At 51.4% G+C, this 11817-nt stretch overlaps 1 protein-coding gene across 1 annotated transcript; it reads right to left on the bottom strand.

The window, feature by feature from the left end:
• Positions 1-691: 691 nt before the first annotated feature.
• On the bottom strand, positions 692-11249 carry LOC136477245 (protein unc-13 homolog). Its single transcript, XM_066475357.1, has 5 exons — positions 10734-11249; positions 3207-4070; positions 2482-2925; positions 2081-2273; positions 692-2011 (listed from the first exon to the last, which is right to left on the bottom strand). Exons 1-5 carry the CDS (start codon positions 11109-11111, stop codon positions 1089-1091), a joined length of 2802 nt encoding a protein of 933 aa, XP_066331454.1. The 5' UTR covers positions 11112-11249; the 3' UTR covers positions 692-1088.
• Between the last annotated feature and the right edge of the window lie 568 nt (positions 11250-11817).

Genomic DNA, 11817 nt, shown 5'->3' with positions numbered 1-11817 from the left:
TTTCGCTCCGGGTCTCTATTCTCCACAAGGACCATTTGATAGGAGAGCGCTTGCCACTCATGCGACTCCTTTAAATCCTCCGTCTATCCACTCTAGGATTTTGTTGAATATAGAAAACAAATATAACACGAGCTTATACAAACTTCAAAAGGCTTGACATGGCTATACTGCAGTAAGGACGTTTAGTGGATCATATTTTATTTAAATTTAGTCTGATTTTGGCCTCTCAACTATCACGTGGTCTAATTTTGACCCTAAATTACAAAACTGTCTGATCAAGCAACCTCAACTTTCAAATTGTTTACTTTTAGCACCTGGCCACGGTTGAGGCCGTTTTCCGCCGATGTGTATCTGGTTTTGACCCGCTACGCTTGCGTTGACCGCCACGTAGGACGGCGGCATGGGTGAAAATAGAGGTCGGCCCACTCGGCTCTCTCTCACTCTCAGTTCCTCTCTCCTGAACATGACAACTTATTTGATGGGCTCTAACCGCCACCCCATCACCAACTCTTTCCCCTTTCTTGGTTAAACTTATTTGACAACCAATATTTTGAATTTCTAAACTTTACCACTACTTGTTTTAGGAAAAAGAAAGGATAGAAAAAAAAAGTTGAGGGCAGCCTAACTTTGTGGAAGGACTAAGCTAAATACATGTACATTTCAATCACAGACAACATTTTCAATTATTTGAACAAGAAGGCAGTCAACTGAAGTATCCCACGTATACAAATCTGCCATGTTTTCCTCTGTGTAGTCAATGGCAATCATAATAGGCAAGTAAATAAACAGTTCCATATATTCAGGTACTTTACATTCTGTTGTATGGCTCCTCTTCACAGATGAGCATGTCACAAGCACACAAATGCCAGGGCTCATTAATAATCGAATGAAGCTGTAAAACTCACAGAGCCAAATCTCCTGTTTCCATCGTTGAAATCTGCCGCATTCAGACTTCATAGTTCTCTACTTGCATGTTCATGCTGTGTTATCCTTCACAACTAGGCAGTACAATCCAATTTACAAGTTACCACATATTTTGAAAGCTTGCAAAAATACGCAATAGTCTGCAAGTTATTTTTTTGCAGAAATCAAAGCGTCTTTGGCAGATCATATGTTTTCTTGAGAAACTTTGTAGCTGTCTCATCATTTCGATAGCATAATACACGCAATATTGTGTTGGGGTTATCTGGACTCCAACGAGCAGGTACAGGAGGCATCGGGAACCTAGAATTGGCTGTAGGTTCATAAGATTCAGAAATTAGCTGCTTGAACCGTTCAATGAGGGTATCGGTGTCTGTCCGTAGGAGTGGCAGAATGTTCTTCACTTCTGAGGAAGCCTTGCCAACTAATTCCTCAGGTAGCCCATCACAATACGATAAATATAAGCCTCTTAGGGCTCGGAAATCGTCCTCTATTGCCTGATAGTCCTGACAGCTGAAGGCACGCGTTGGTCCACCAGCAAGAAGCACCAACAAAAAGCCATCAAAAGAGGCTTTCATCAGTGCAGTTATGAGACGATTTTGCACTTTATTGTGCACTGTGGCAGATATAATCCTAAGGATAGGACCAAGCTCTTTTAACAAAGGCAGTATCCTGTTTGATGCAGGGCCCCCAACATAGAGAGTATCCAGGAGAACGTGACTCAGATCATTGAACATCACCATATATGCAGTTGTCTCACACAGCTGTCGAATTCCTTCTTGGCAAGCTGCCTGGGATAGCCCAAAGTTTATGTTCAGACCATCAGCAATATCAGGCTGAGCCAACTCAACATTCTGCAGCCATTCTTTCATCTTCATATGCAGGTTTTCTAGCTCAGTTTGGATGTAGTAAATGGTATTTATTCGTAAACATAGTCCATGAAGGCTCGAGGCTTCATTCCCAGTTGTCGATCCAACTTGTGAACCTCGCTTCATAAGAAACTGTGGTTTTTCGTTTTTCTTGAATAACTTGGAACCAACGTCACACCTTGTCAGATGAGGTAGCTGAGGAAAAAGAGTACTCCGAGTTCCTGTAAATTAATACAAAATGAACTCACCAAGATTATTTTGCTCAAGAACTGTCTTAGCAATATACTTACCACAGCCTGTTTTCACTTTAGAGACATAATAATGTAGACATTTATCGAGTCCAGCTGTCAGATCAGCAAACAGAGTAGCGTGGATTGGTATAGACAAACGGAAAAATGCATCCAAAGTTTCCTCAATTTTGTGCAGCATCTCTACAGAAGAGGGAGCAAAACTGTCCCTGTTATTATCCTTTGGATTCCAAGTCTGCATAGCAATTACAAAATTAATGCCGCATTATAAAAATTCATTGCATCCTAGAATGTTGCACAGATATTACTCCCTCCAATTCAAAATACAAGGACTTTCGAGTTTGTCCTAAGCCAAACTATTTTAGGTTTGACCAATTTATAGAGAAGGGTTCTTTTGCCCAAACCTTATATTGTAGGTCAGAATAAAAAGAAAACAAGATCACCTCTTGTTGTAGGTTCTGGTCTGCCCAAATCTTAAGCTTGTCTAGTTGTTCTCTTCCCCATGCTTTCACCAGATTAGCCATTACAGTTCCAGTTTCATAAGGTGGCATTTGTCTTACCAATGAGTTGCCTCTATCATCACCGTCCATAGAATCTTCAAGAGCAATATGAACTAGATCCTTTTCTAACTTGTCAGCCGCCTTAAGCACTTGAGCTGAATCTGGTGTGAGCTCTGTAAGCCCAACTATAAATTTTTTCAGCTCATTTCCAAAGCAACCATGAAGGGTTGCAACAGCAACACCTGCAGCAAAGGGGTGCCATTTCTTCAGTATTGGACTGTATACATTTTTCTCCTTAATAGCGAGCTCAGTTGTTTCCTTTGCAAGAATTGACAGAACAGGTGTACAGTTTATGGATGACCGATTTGAATCTGCGTCTTCCATTTTCTGCATGAATCAACACTACACAAAAGATAAGCACTGGTACAAGTGTTGAAAGTTCAACCTCTTAGATTAAGAGGCGCATGTGAGTTGAGAGAAGCAATTTTCAGACAGTTATCAGCAGTACTCAGTGTCTAAGGTTTCAGCCATGCTTTACAGAATCTAGCACATTTGGTGACAATAGGACATACAATCACTAAAAAGAAAAGAAAAAAATGAACTTTGAATTAACCATACTTAAATAGTGAAAGAACTTAGCAAAAAGAGCCATCTTGTTTCGAACTTACTTGAGCAAGTGCTTTGCGGAGTGATGATTTTATATATGTTTCAATCCTGCTGCGCACCACATCAATATCTCTGTTTGTTCCACTATGGTATTTATAAGATACATCTTCAAGAAGAATCTTTGCAGCTGAGATTCCTATTGAAACAATATATTGCATGGAATAAATATTACTAGTATTGAAAGTTTCATGGTATGCAAGCAGCCTTTTCTCTTCCCATCCCATTATTGAGCTTAAAGTGGAGCTCAATACATCACAATAATCTGGATCTTTTGTTATTTTAGCATCTTCTGCAACTTCAACTAATAGATTCTCCATAGCAGAAAGCAACCCATTATCTGCTTGACCCAACATGACAAAATGGTTGAACAATGCCCAGGTAAAGTAAATGTTGTGGAGCATTTGAGTGATTCCAAAAACAGGCCAAGTCTTCTTCAACAGCTCCATAATTTCATCAATCTCATCTACTACAGTGCCTTCCTCAACATCAAAGCAAGCTTCTATCAACATTTTGTAGATATGGAGATTAAAGGGAAAACCATCTGCCCAATGACACTCATCGGAAGTTTCACAAAGGGATCTACACGCAACGGACATGACAGCGCTGTGCAGTCTTTGCATGGATTCTGAATTCCTTCCAGTTTCAACTTTCCCAGCATATGCTTCATGTATTATTCGCCGCATTCTCTTCGCAGAAATGTCTGATTTCTTTAAAGGAATAAGTGGGTGAACCAGCACACCAGCCTCGAGAAGCTTGAAATTCCTAGTCTGCCAAGCCTCGTACTCTAGAGGGTCAGGGAAATCTGATGCTTTACACTTCTGCAGGAACTCTAAGGGCAAAACCATAGATTCTGCAGGTGTGCCAAGCTGTTTCAAGGAAGAAAATAAACGTAAGTTAAACCTCTATGTATATACGCAGCACAAATGGTTCTGTAAAATTGTAGGTAAACGACGGGCTATGAAACCAACAGTGACTGAACAACCCCTGTCAATAGTACTCTCAAGTAATTTACTTTCCTAAATAGAATGCCTGCTGAAGCTTGGTGATTTCTAGGAACTATCATAAAAAATGAGAGAAGGAAAAATGAGCATACAGTACAGATTTGGCATGTCCAAACGGAAAACCATAGTTTACATTTATCACGTATAGTACTAAAATCCACAACAAAATAATTAAACTCAGGTTAGCAGATAAATCTGTCGGCCACCTAGTGCACACACATATTAACCAAAAATCATCATCGAACATTGCCTAACAATCCAAGAAGTGCATAACATGTTGGCTTCCAGAGGGCAGCTTGGCCAACAGGCCGCTAGGATTGTATTGCAAAAATGACTTGGATACAAGAAGATGCTAATCACTGCATATATAAGCAAGTGGTGTACCTACTCCTTAGCATATTCTAACTGCATAAAGCAGATGCTATGATTCCTACTTGGTTGCCAAGGCACCATGATCAACTTGGTTGCCAAGGAACCTGAAACCTTACATGACAGTGAATAGTAAATAGCTATAGTAGGTAAATGAAAAACACCAACACTAGGCTAACTACTGACAATTCTCCCCTTTAGCCTTGTGGTCCTTGGAAGTGATCTGCTTGAGCCCAATTCTTCCCCTCATCTCTTCAAATTTTGATCTTCCAAGAGACTTGGTTAGAATGTCGGTCAGCTGATCAGTGGTGGATATGTGATCAGCCCTGATACTTCCATCTTCCAAGCAGTTTCTGATGAAGTGATACTTGATCCTGATGTGGTTACTACGCTCATGAAAGACTGGATTCTTGGCTAGAGCAAGTGCAGACCTGCTATCAATTTTCAGTTCAACCACTTCCACATTCCTTCCAAGGAGGTCTGCCAACAGCCTAGATAGCCAAATTGCTTGTTTTGCAGCTGTGGTAGTGGCAATATACTCAGCTTCACAACTAGATAGAGCCACCACCTTCTGCTTCACTGACTGCCAGCACACAAGATTGCTTCCCAGGAAGAACAAGGTGCCACTAGTGCTCTTGCTGGTGTCAATGTCTCCAGCCAAGTCACTGTCACAGTACCCAACAAATCTTGCTCTCCCTGGAGCCTTAGTGTAGTGCAGACCAAGCTCCAGAGTACCAGCCACATATCTCAAGATGCGCTTGATGGCTGCTTGGTGTTCTGCAGTCGGCCTCTCCATGAATCGACTGACAAAGCCTACTGAGAAGGCTAAGTCAGGTCTTGTGTGGACCAAGTAGCGCAAGCTGCCCACCAATCTTCTGTATTGGGTAGGATCAACCTCTGCAGCTGCGCTCTGCCTGCTCAACCTTAGCCGCTCCTTCATTGGTGTATGGGCGGGGTTGCAGGCATCCATACTTCCCAGCTCAAGGATCCTCTTGGCATAATGGGTTTGCCTCAGAGTGATCCCAGCTGAATCTTGGTGTACTTCGACCCCCAGGTAGAAGGACAGGAGGCCGAGGTCGCTCATGTCGAAGACCTTCTTCATTTGAGCCTTGAAACCTTCTATGGCTTGAGCGCGGGCACCGGTGATGATCAAGTCGTCAACATAGACGCCAATCAGCAGCAGCTCCTCCCCTGTTCCTCGCCTGTACATTGCGGCTTCATGGTCGCTTTGCTGGAAACCCATCTCCTTGAGGGTGGCGTCTAGCTTGGCGTTCCAAGCTCGCAGAGCCTGCCGTAGGCCATACAAGGCCTTGCGCAGACGGTACACCATCTTCTCCTTCCCGGCGATGGTGAAGCCAGGCGGCTGCTTTACGTACACCTCCTCCTTGAGGTCGCCGTTAAGGAAGGCAGATTTGACGTCCATATGGTGGACGCGCCATCCTTCTTGGGCCGCCAGCGCGAGGAGGACTCGGACGGATTCCATGCGCGCCACGGGAGCAAACGCGTCGTCGAAGTCGATCCCTTCCTGCTGGACGAAGCCCCGCGCCACCAAGCGCGCCTTGTACTTGGTCACCGCGCCCCGCTCGTCCTTCTTGAGCTTGTAGACCCACTTCAGAGTGATGGGCCGATGACCGGGAGGAAGCTCCACAAGCTCCCAAGTGCAGTTCTGCTCAACTGCCTTGATCTCCTGCTCCATGACGGTCTGCCAGGCAGGATCGCCTTCAGCCTCCGCGAAGTTGGCCGGCTCGCCGGCGTGCGTGAGGTGAAGCTCGGCGAAGAGACGTGAAGCCGGCAGCGGTGTGGGTGCGTCCCCGATGATGTTGGGCATGGTTCAGTACCGCAGCAGCTCGCCGTCGTAGGAAGCATCAAGGTGATCATCGTCGTCCTCGAGCGGTGACGCGAACTCAACTGGGTCCGCCTGCTCGGTCTCTGCTGCTGGTGAAGCAGAGGAGGCTTGTGGATCTTGCTCCCCTGGAGCTGGTGACGGCGCGCGCGGCGGAGCTCCGTCTGTGTCGACTCCCTAGAACTCGATGTCGAAGTCGCTGGAGGCGGAAGCAGACGTCCCGACGGCCGAATTGGACCAATCCCAGCCGCGCCCTTCATCAAACACCACGTCGCGGCTCACCTTAACGCGTCCCGTCGCCGGATCGAGGACCCGGTAGGCCTTGGCGCCCTCGGCGTAGCCGATGAAGACCCCAGCCTTGCCGCGGTCGTCGAGCTTGCGCAGCTGCCCGAGCTCCCTTGTGTAGGCGACGCAGCCGAATGTATGCAGGTAGCTCACCGTCGGCGCTCGTCCGTGCCAGGCTTCATAGGGGGTTTTGCCTTGCAAGCTTCTTGTCGGCGCGCGGTTGAGCAGATGCACCGCCGTCATCACCGCCTCCCCCCAGAATTTTGCCGGCATGGACCTCTGCTTCAGGAGTGCGCGCGCGGTCGCCACGACCGTCTGATTGCGCCGCTCCACAACACCGTTTTGCTGCGGTGAGTGTGGTGCAGAGTAGTGCCGCTTGACTCCTTCGACGGCGAAGTACTGCGCCAGCTCGCCGACGGTGAACTCTCCTCCATTGTCGGTCCGCAGTACCTTGAGCTCACGGCCGGTCTCCTTCTCTGCTTCGGCCTTCACCCGCTTCACGGCATCCGCAGCAGTATCCTTGGTCGGCAGAAGCACCGCCCACATGAAGCGGGTGGCGTCGTCCACCATCAGCAAGAAGTAGCGGCGCCCTCCTGGTGTCGCCGGTGTCACCGGCCCGCACAAATCGCCGTGGACGAGGTCCAAGGGCGCCTGCGCGCGGTACTGCGCCTGCTGCGGAAACGGCTTGCGGCGGAGCTTGGTGGTGACGCAGGTGTCGCAGACTTGCTCCGCATGCTTGATCACCGGCATCCCCCTCACCATCTCCTTCTTGCCGAGCTGGTGCAGCGCCTTGAAGCTGAGATGCCCGTAGCGCTCATGCCATCTCCATGACTCGTCCTCCTTCCTGGCGGCAAGACATACCGGCTGCGCGGCCTCCAAGTGCAGGATGTACAGCCGACTGGGCCCGCGATGTACCTTGGCGAGAAGACGACCACGCCGGTCCCAGATGCGGAGCACTCCATGATCAATTTCCACCCTGGAGCCTCCTTCGTCGAGCTGCCCCAAACTCATAATCGAGTTCCGGAGCGCTGGGATGTAGAAGACGCCATGGAGGACGCGCTGCTCTCCGTTCTTGGCCTGAAAGACGATGGAGCCGGTCCCCTTGATTTCCACTCGAGATGAGTTGCCGAAACGCACCGTGCCGCGCGCCGTGGTGTCGAGCTCGGCGAAGAGCTCCCGGCGGCCGGTCATGTGATGCATGGCCCCGCTGTCGAGGTACCATCCGTCGAGCGCCTCCTCGTTGGCGCTGGTGTTGAGGAAGACACGCGCGCGCGGCTCGTTGATGTCAAGGGAGACCGTGGCCTTGGAGCAGACGGCTTCGTTCTTCTCGTCGAGCTCGAGGAAGCCGTGGGCGAAAAACAGAGCACCATCATCGTCCTCTGCTTCTGCGACGTGCGCAGCACCGCCACGCCCTCCACCGCGCCGTCCACCTTGATCACCTCCAACGCGGTTGCCTCCTCCACGGTGGTTGCCACCGCCGCCGCCGCCGCGGTCACCACCACCACGGCGCGGCTGGCGGCAGTCGCGCGCCCAGTGGCCGCGATCACCACAGTTGAGGCAGGTGTCGTTGTTCACCCCGCGATCGTCGCCACCGCCTCTGTCTCCTCCGCCGCGATTTCCCTTCCCGCGCTGCTTCTTGCCGCCGCGTGGACGACGTCGTGGTTCCTTGCCCGACGTAGAAGCGGTAGCCTCCTCCATCTCCTTGGCACGCCACTGCTCCCTCGTCAACAGCAGTCCACCGATGGCGGCCGATTCCGCGTCCAACGCCTCCATGTCGTCCACCGTCTTCAAGCGCCCAGACACCTCCTCGATGGTGAGGTCCTGGAAGTCCAGAAGCGTCTCGATGGCGATCCGGAGCTGAGCGTACTTCGGCGGCACGGCGCGTAGGAGCCTCTCCACCGCGCGCTCTTCATCGATGTCGTTGTCGCCGTGGAGAAGAAGCTGCTGCTTCAGGGCCATCAAGCGAAGGGTGAAGTCCTCGATCTGCTCACCCGGACGGAAGGCGAGCTTCTCCCAGTCGCTGCGGAGTCGCTGGAGCGTGGCGCGGCACACCCGATCGACTCCGATCCGTGCGGCGGCGATGGAGTCCCAGGCCTCCTTGGCCGATCCCTTCTCGGACAGCGGCATCTGCATCTCCTGTGGCACGGTGGCGATGATCGCTTCCACCGTGCGCCTGTCCTCATGGTATGGCAGGTCTTGGTACTTGATCGCATCCCAGAGTTGCCGCGCCTGGAGCTTCAGCTTCATGATCGAGGCCCACTCATGATAGTTTGTCTTGGTGAGCATTGGCCAGGTGGAACTTGCGCCAGAGTCCTTGTACACGGTCTGGATCACCGGCGAGCGGCCCCTGGCCCGTCCGCGGCGGCGATCCTGATCCCGATCGGGCGACCGCGTCTGCCTGCGCTTGCGCTCCGGACTCCTCCGCAGAACCGGGCGGCGATCGCGCGGATCCTCCTCTACCAACTCTCGACGCAGAGCCGCGGCCGTGGCGGCCGCGTTCTGAGCTGCTGCTGCTGCGGCCTCCGCGGCCTGCTGCGCCTGCGCGGCTGCGGCCTCTGCCGCGGCCAGACGCTGCGCCCGCTGCTCGGCGGCGGCGGCGGCTGCTGCTCTCTCTGCGGAGGTGGCCATACTTTTCCCTATCTCTCAACCGGCTCTAGATACCAATTGTTGGCTGCCAGAGGGCAGCTTGGCCAACAGGCCGCTTGGATTGTATTGCAAAAATGACTTGGATACAAGAAGATGCTAACCACTGCATATATAAGCAAGTGATGTACCTACTCCTTAGCATATTCTAACTGCATAAAGCAAATGCTACGATTCCTACTTGGTTGCCAAGGCACCATGATCAACTTGGTTGCCTAAGAACCTGAAACCTTACATGACAGTGAATAGTAAATAGCTATAGTAGGTAAATGAAAAACACCAACACTAGGCTAACTACTGACATAACAAGCAACTATAATTGTAAGAGTGCTTCGTAAAACAAGGCAAGAAGACCATCCAAATGACTACTTGGGCACCATAATACGAAATAATTGGACATCCCAGATGTAACATAAGAATCAAATTTACACATCGAGGATCGAGCTGCTACTGATCACCAAGAGAAAAGAATGTATGATTTATATTTATAAGTTGAATGGAAGCCCCTGGCTGCAATAGCAATTGTTTGCCAACGTAGTCCTTCCTGTTGGATTGATCTCCCACGCCATTAGGCCCAACGGCCTTTGGGCCTTGTTCTCGCGCTCTGATCGGGGGCGCCCAACCCTACATGGTTGATGGGCCCCCGTCGCACAGCGCTATAAAGGATAGGTGGGGGCCGGGGCTCGCAGTACGAGGTTCACCGCGCCGCCAGACACCCACCGACATCCTAACCCTAACCCGATCTTGAGAAGGGGCGCTGCCAGCGACGGGAAGCACCACCGACGCCGACAACGCCACCCCGACGCACACGCCGCCGCCAAGGACGCCACTGCACCGACTCCTCTCTCCACCGAACGTCGCTGCCGGTGCGCAGATGGCATCCGCGAACGAGGCCGCGACCGGCGCTTCCACCACTCCGACTGCTTCGACCACTACGGCCTTCGATGGTCTGCAACCTCTCACTCCCCTTCTCTCTGCCTCTTTGTAGATCGTGTGTTAGGATCTTTGATTACTGGGATTTTGACTCGATTGAGTCCTTCGAAATTTAACACTTCCTTCATTACTCAATTACACACGTGAAACACCCTGATATGTAAGGACAGAAACATAAGTACTCGTCATTACTGAAATCAGATACGGTCAAGTACAGAAAGGACAGAAGATGACAACAAACCATTTGCCACAGTTGAGCCTGCAACCTCAATCACAAACAGAGCAATCAAGAACCAAAGCAAAGAACTTATTACCGACATGCTACCAACCGCACGGAACTAACCCGAACCAGCCGACAACGCAACAAGCCAACAACCCAAAAAAAAAAGGGCAACCTCTGATGAAGAAATTAAGCTGCATTGTCCCTTTCATTCAAGAAGCTGGGGGTTCCTAACCTGCCCGGCGGCGACGCGGAGCAGCACCCGGCGGATCCTGGCGTCGGCCTGCTCCGTGACCCCCATCCGCACCCGAACCAGCTCCAGCACCGCCGCCCTCCCGACCTTGGACGGCGGCGAGGACCCGAGGCCGAAGGCGCCCTTGAGCTTGCCAGACGCCGCCGTCGCGGGCTGAGGAATGTAGGTGAGGGGCCTAGCGCCGGTGGCCCGGGAGGCGGCCACGAGCAGCTCGTAGGCGGTGGCGCGGAGGTCGGCGGCGGAGAGGGCCACGCCGAGGTCGGGGAGCGGGGCCGGCAGCGGCGGGTAGGTGGCAGCGGCAGCGGGGTCACTGGAGCTGGAGGAATCGTGGAAGCGGCGCGCCGTTGCCGTTGCCGCCATTCTCTTTTCTCTGCGTCTGCGATGCTCCCGCGTCTCGTCTATTTGCTAGGAAGTAGTAGTAGATTGCTGATGGAGCAAGTTTAGCGCGTGTTTGCTTTGGTTGGGTGCAAAAACACTCGGGGTTTAATTTGCCAACTTAACCGACAAAAGCTACACCAGCTCACCTAACAAATTATCTTCCTATTTATTTTTTCCATGGAATAATCGTTCATCTTAAGTTACTCGCTGGTTTTGCGTTACAACGATATGTTGATGCCTGACACATCAACTCGTCTATTTTTTTTTTTCTGAAAAATTTGGTGACTGATAATCGGCGTAACCATCAGTCCCCAACCACGCCCACGTCCACGCCGGCACTGTTCATCTTCCCCACCGCGACGCCCGCACCTGTGCCTGCCCCACCGCCTTCTTCCCCAACTACGGCGGGGCTTAGAAGAGAAGGGGTTTGGAGGGAGGAAGGCCGGCCAGGCGGTGAAGATGGTGGTAGGGGGTTTAGGGGCCCGGGCGGCTGTGGAGGCGGTCGGGCCAGGGTAGGACAGAGGACCTTGGCTGGACCTCGTAGCGGAAGAAGGAGGGGCGAGAGGAAGAAGACGGCCGCCGCGGGCGCGCTAGAATTTTATCGGAGCTTCATGGCCGCGGCGGCAGCCACGGAGCTCCGACGAAAACCGCGCGCAGCGGCGAGGGCGAGAACAAGGAGGAGGGCGTG

This window comes from Miscanthus floridulus, chromosome 8 (genome assembly GCF_019320115.1).
Source record: "Miscanthus floridulus cultivar M001 chromosome 8, ASM1932011v1, whole genome shotgun sequence".
In the NCBI taxonomy this organism is placed as follows: Eukaryota; Viridiplantae; Streptophyta; class Magnoliopsida; order Poales; family Poaceae; genus Miscanthus; species Miscanthus floridulus.
Note: the sequence above shows the minus strand (reverse complement) of the source record. Positions and strands in the feature narration are given on the sequence as shown.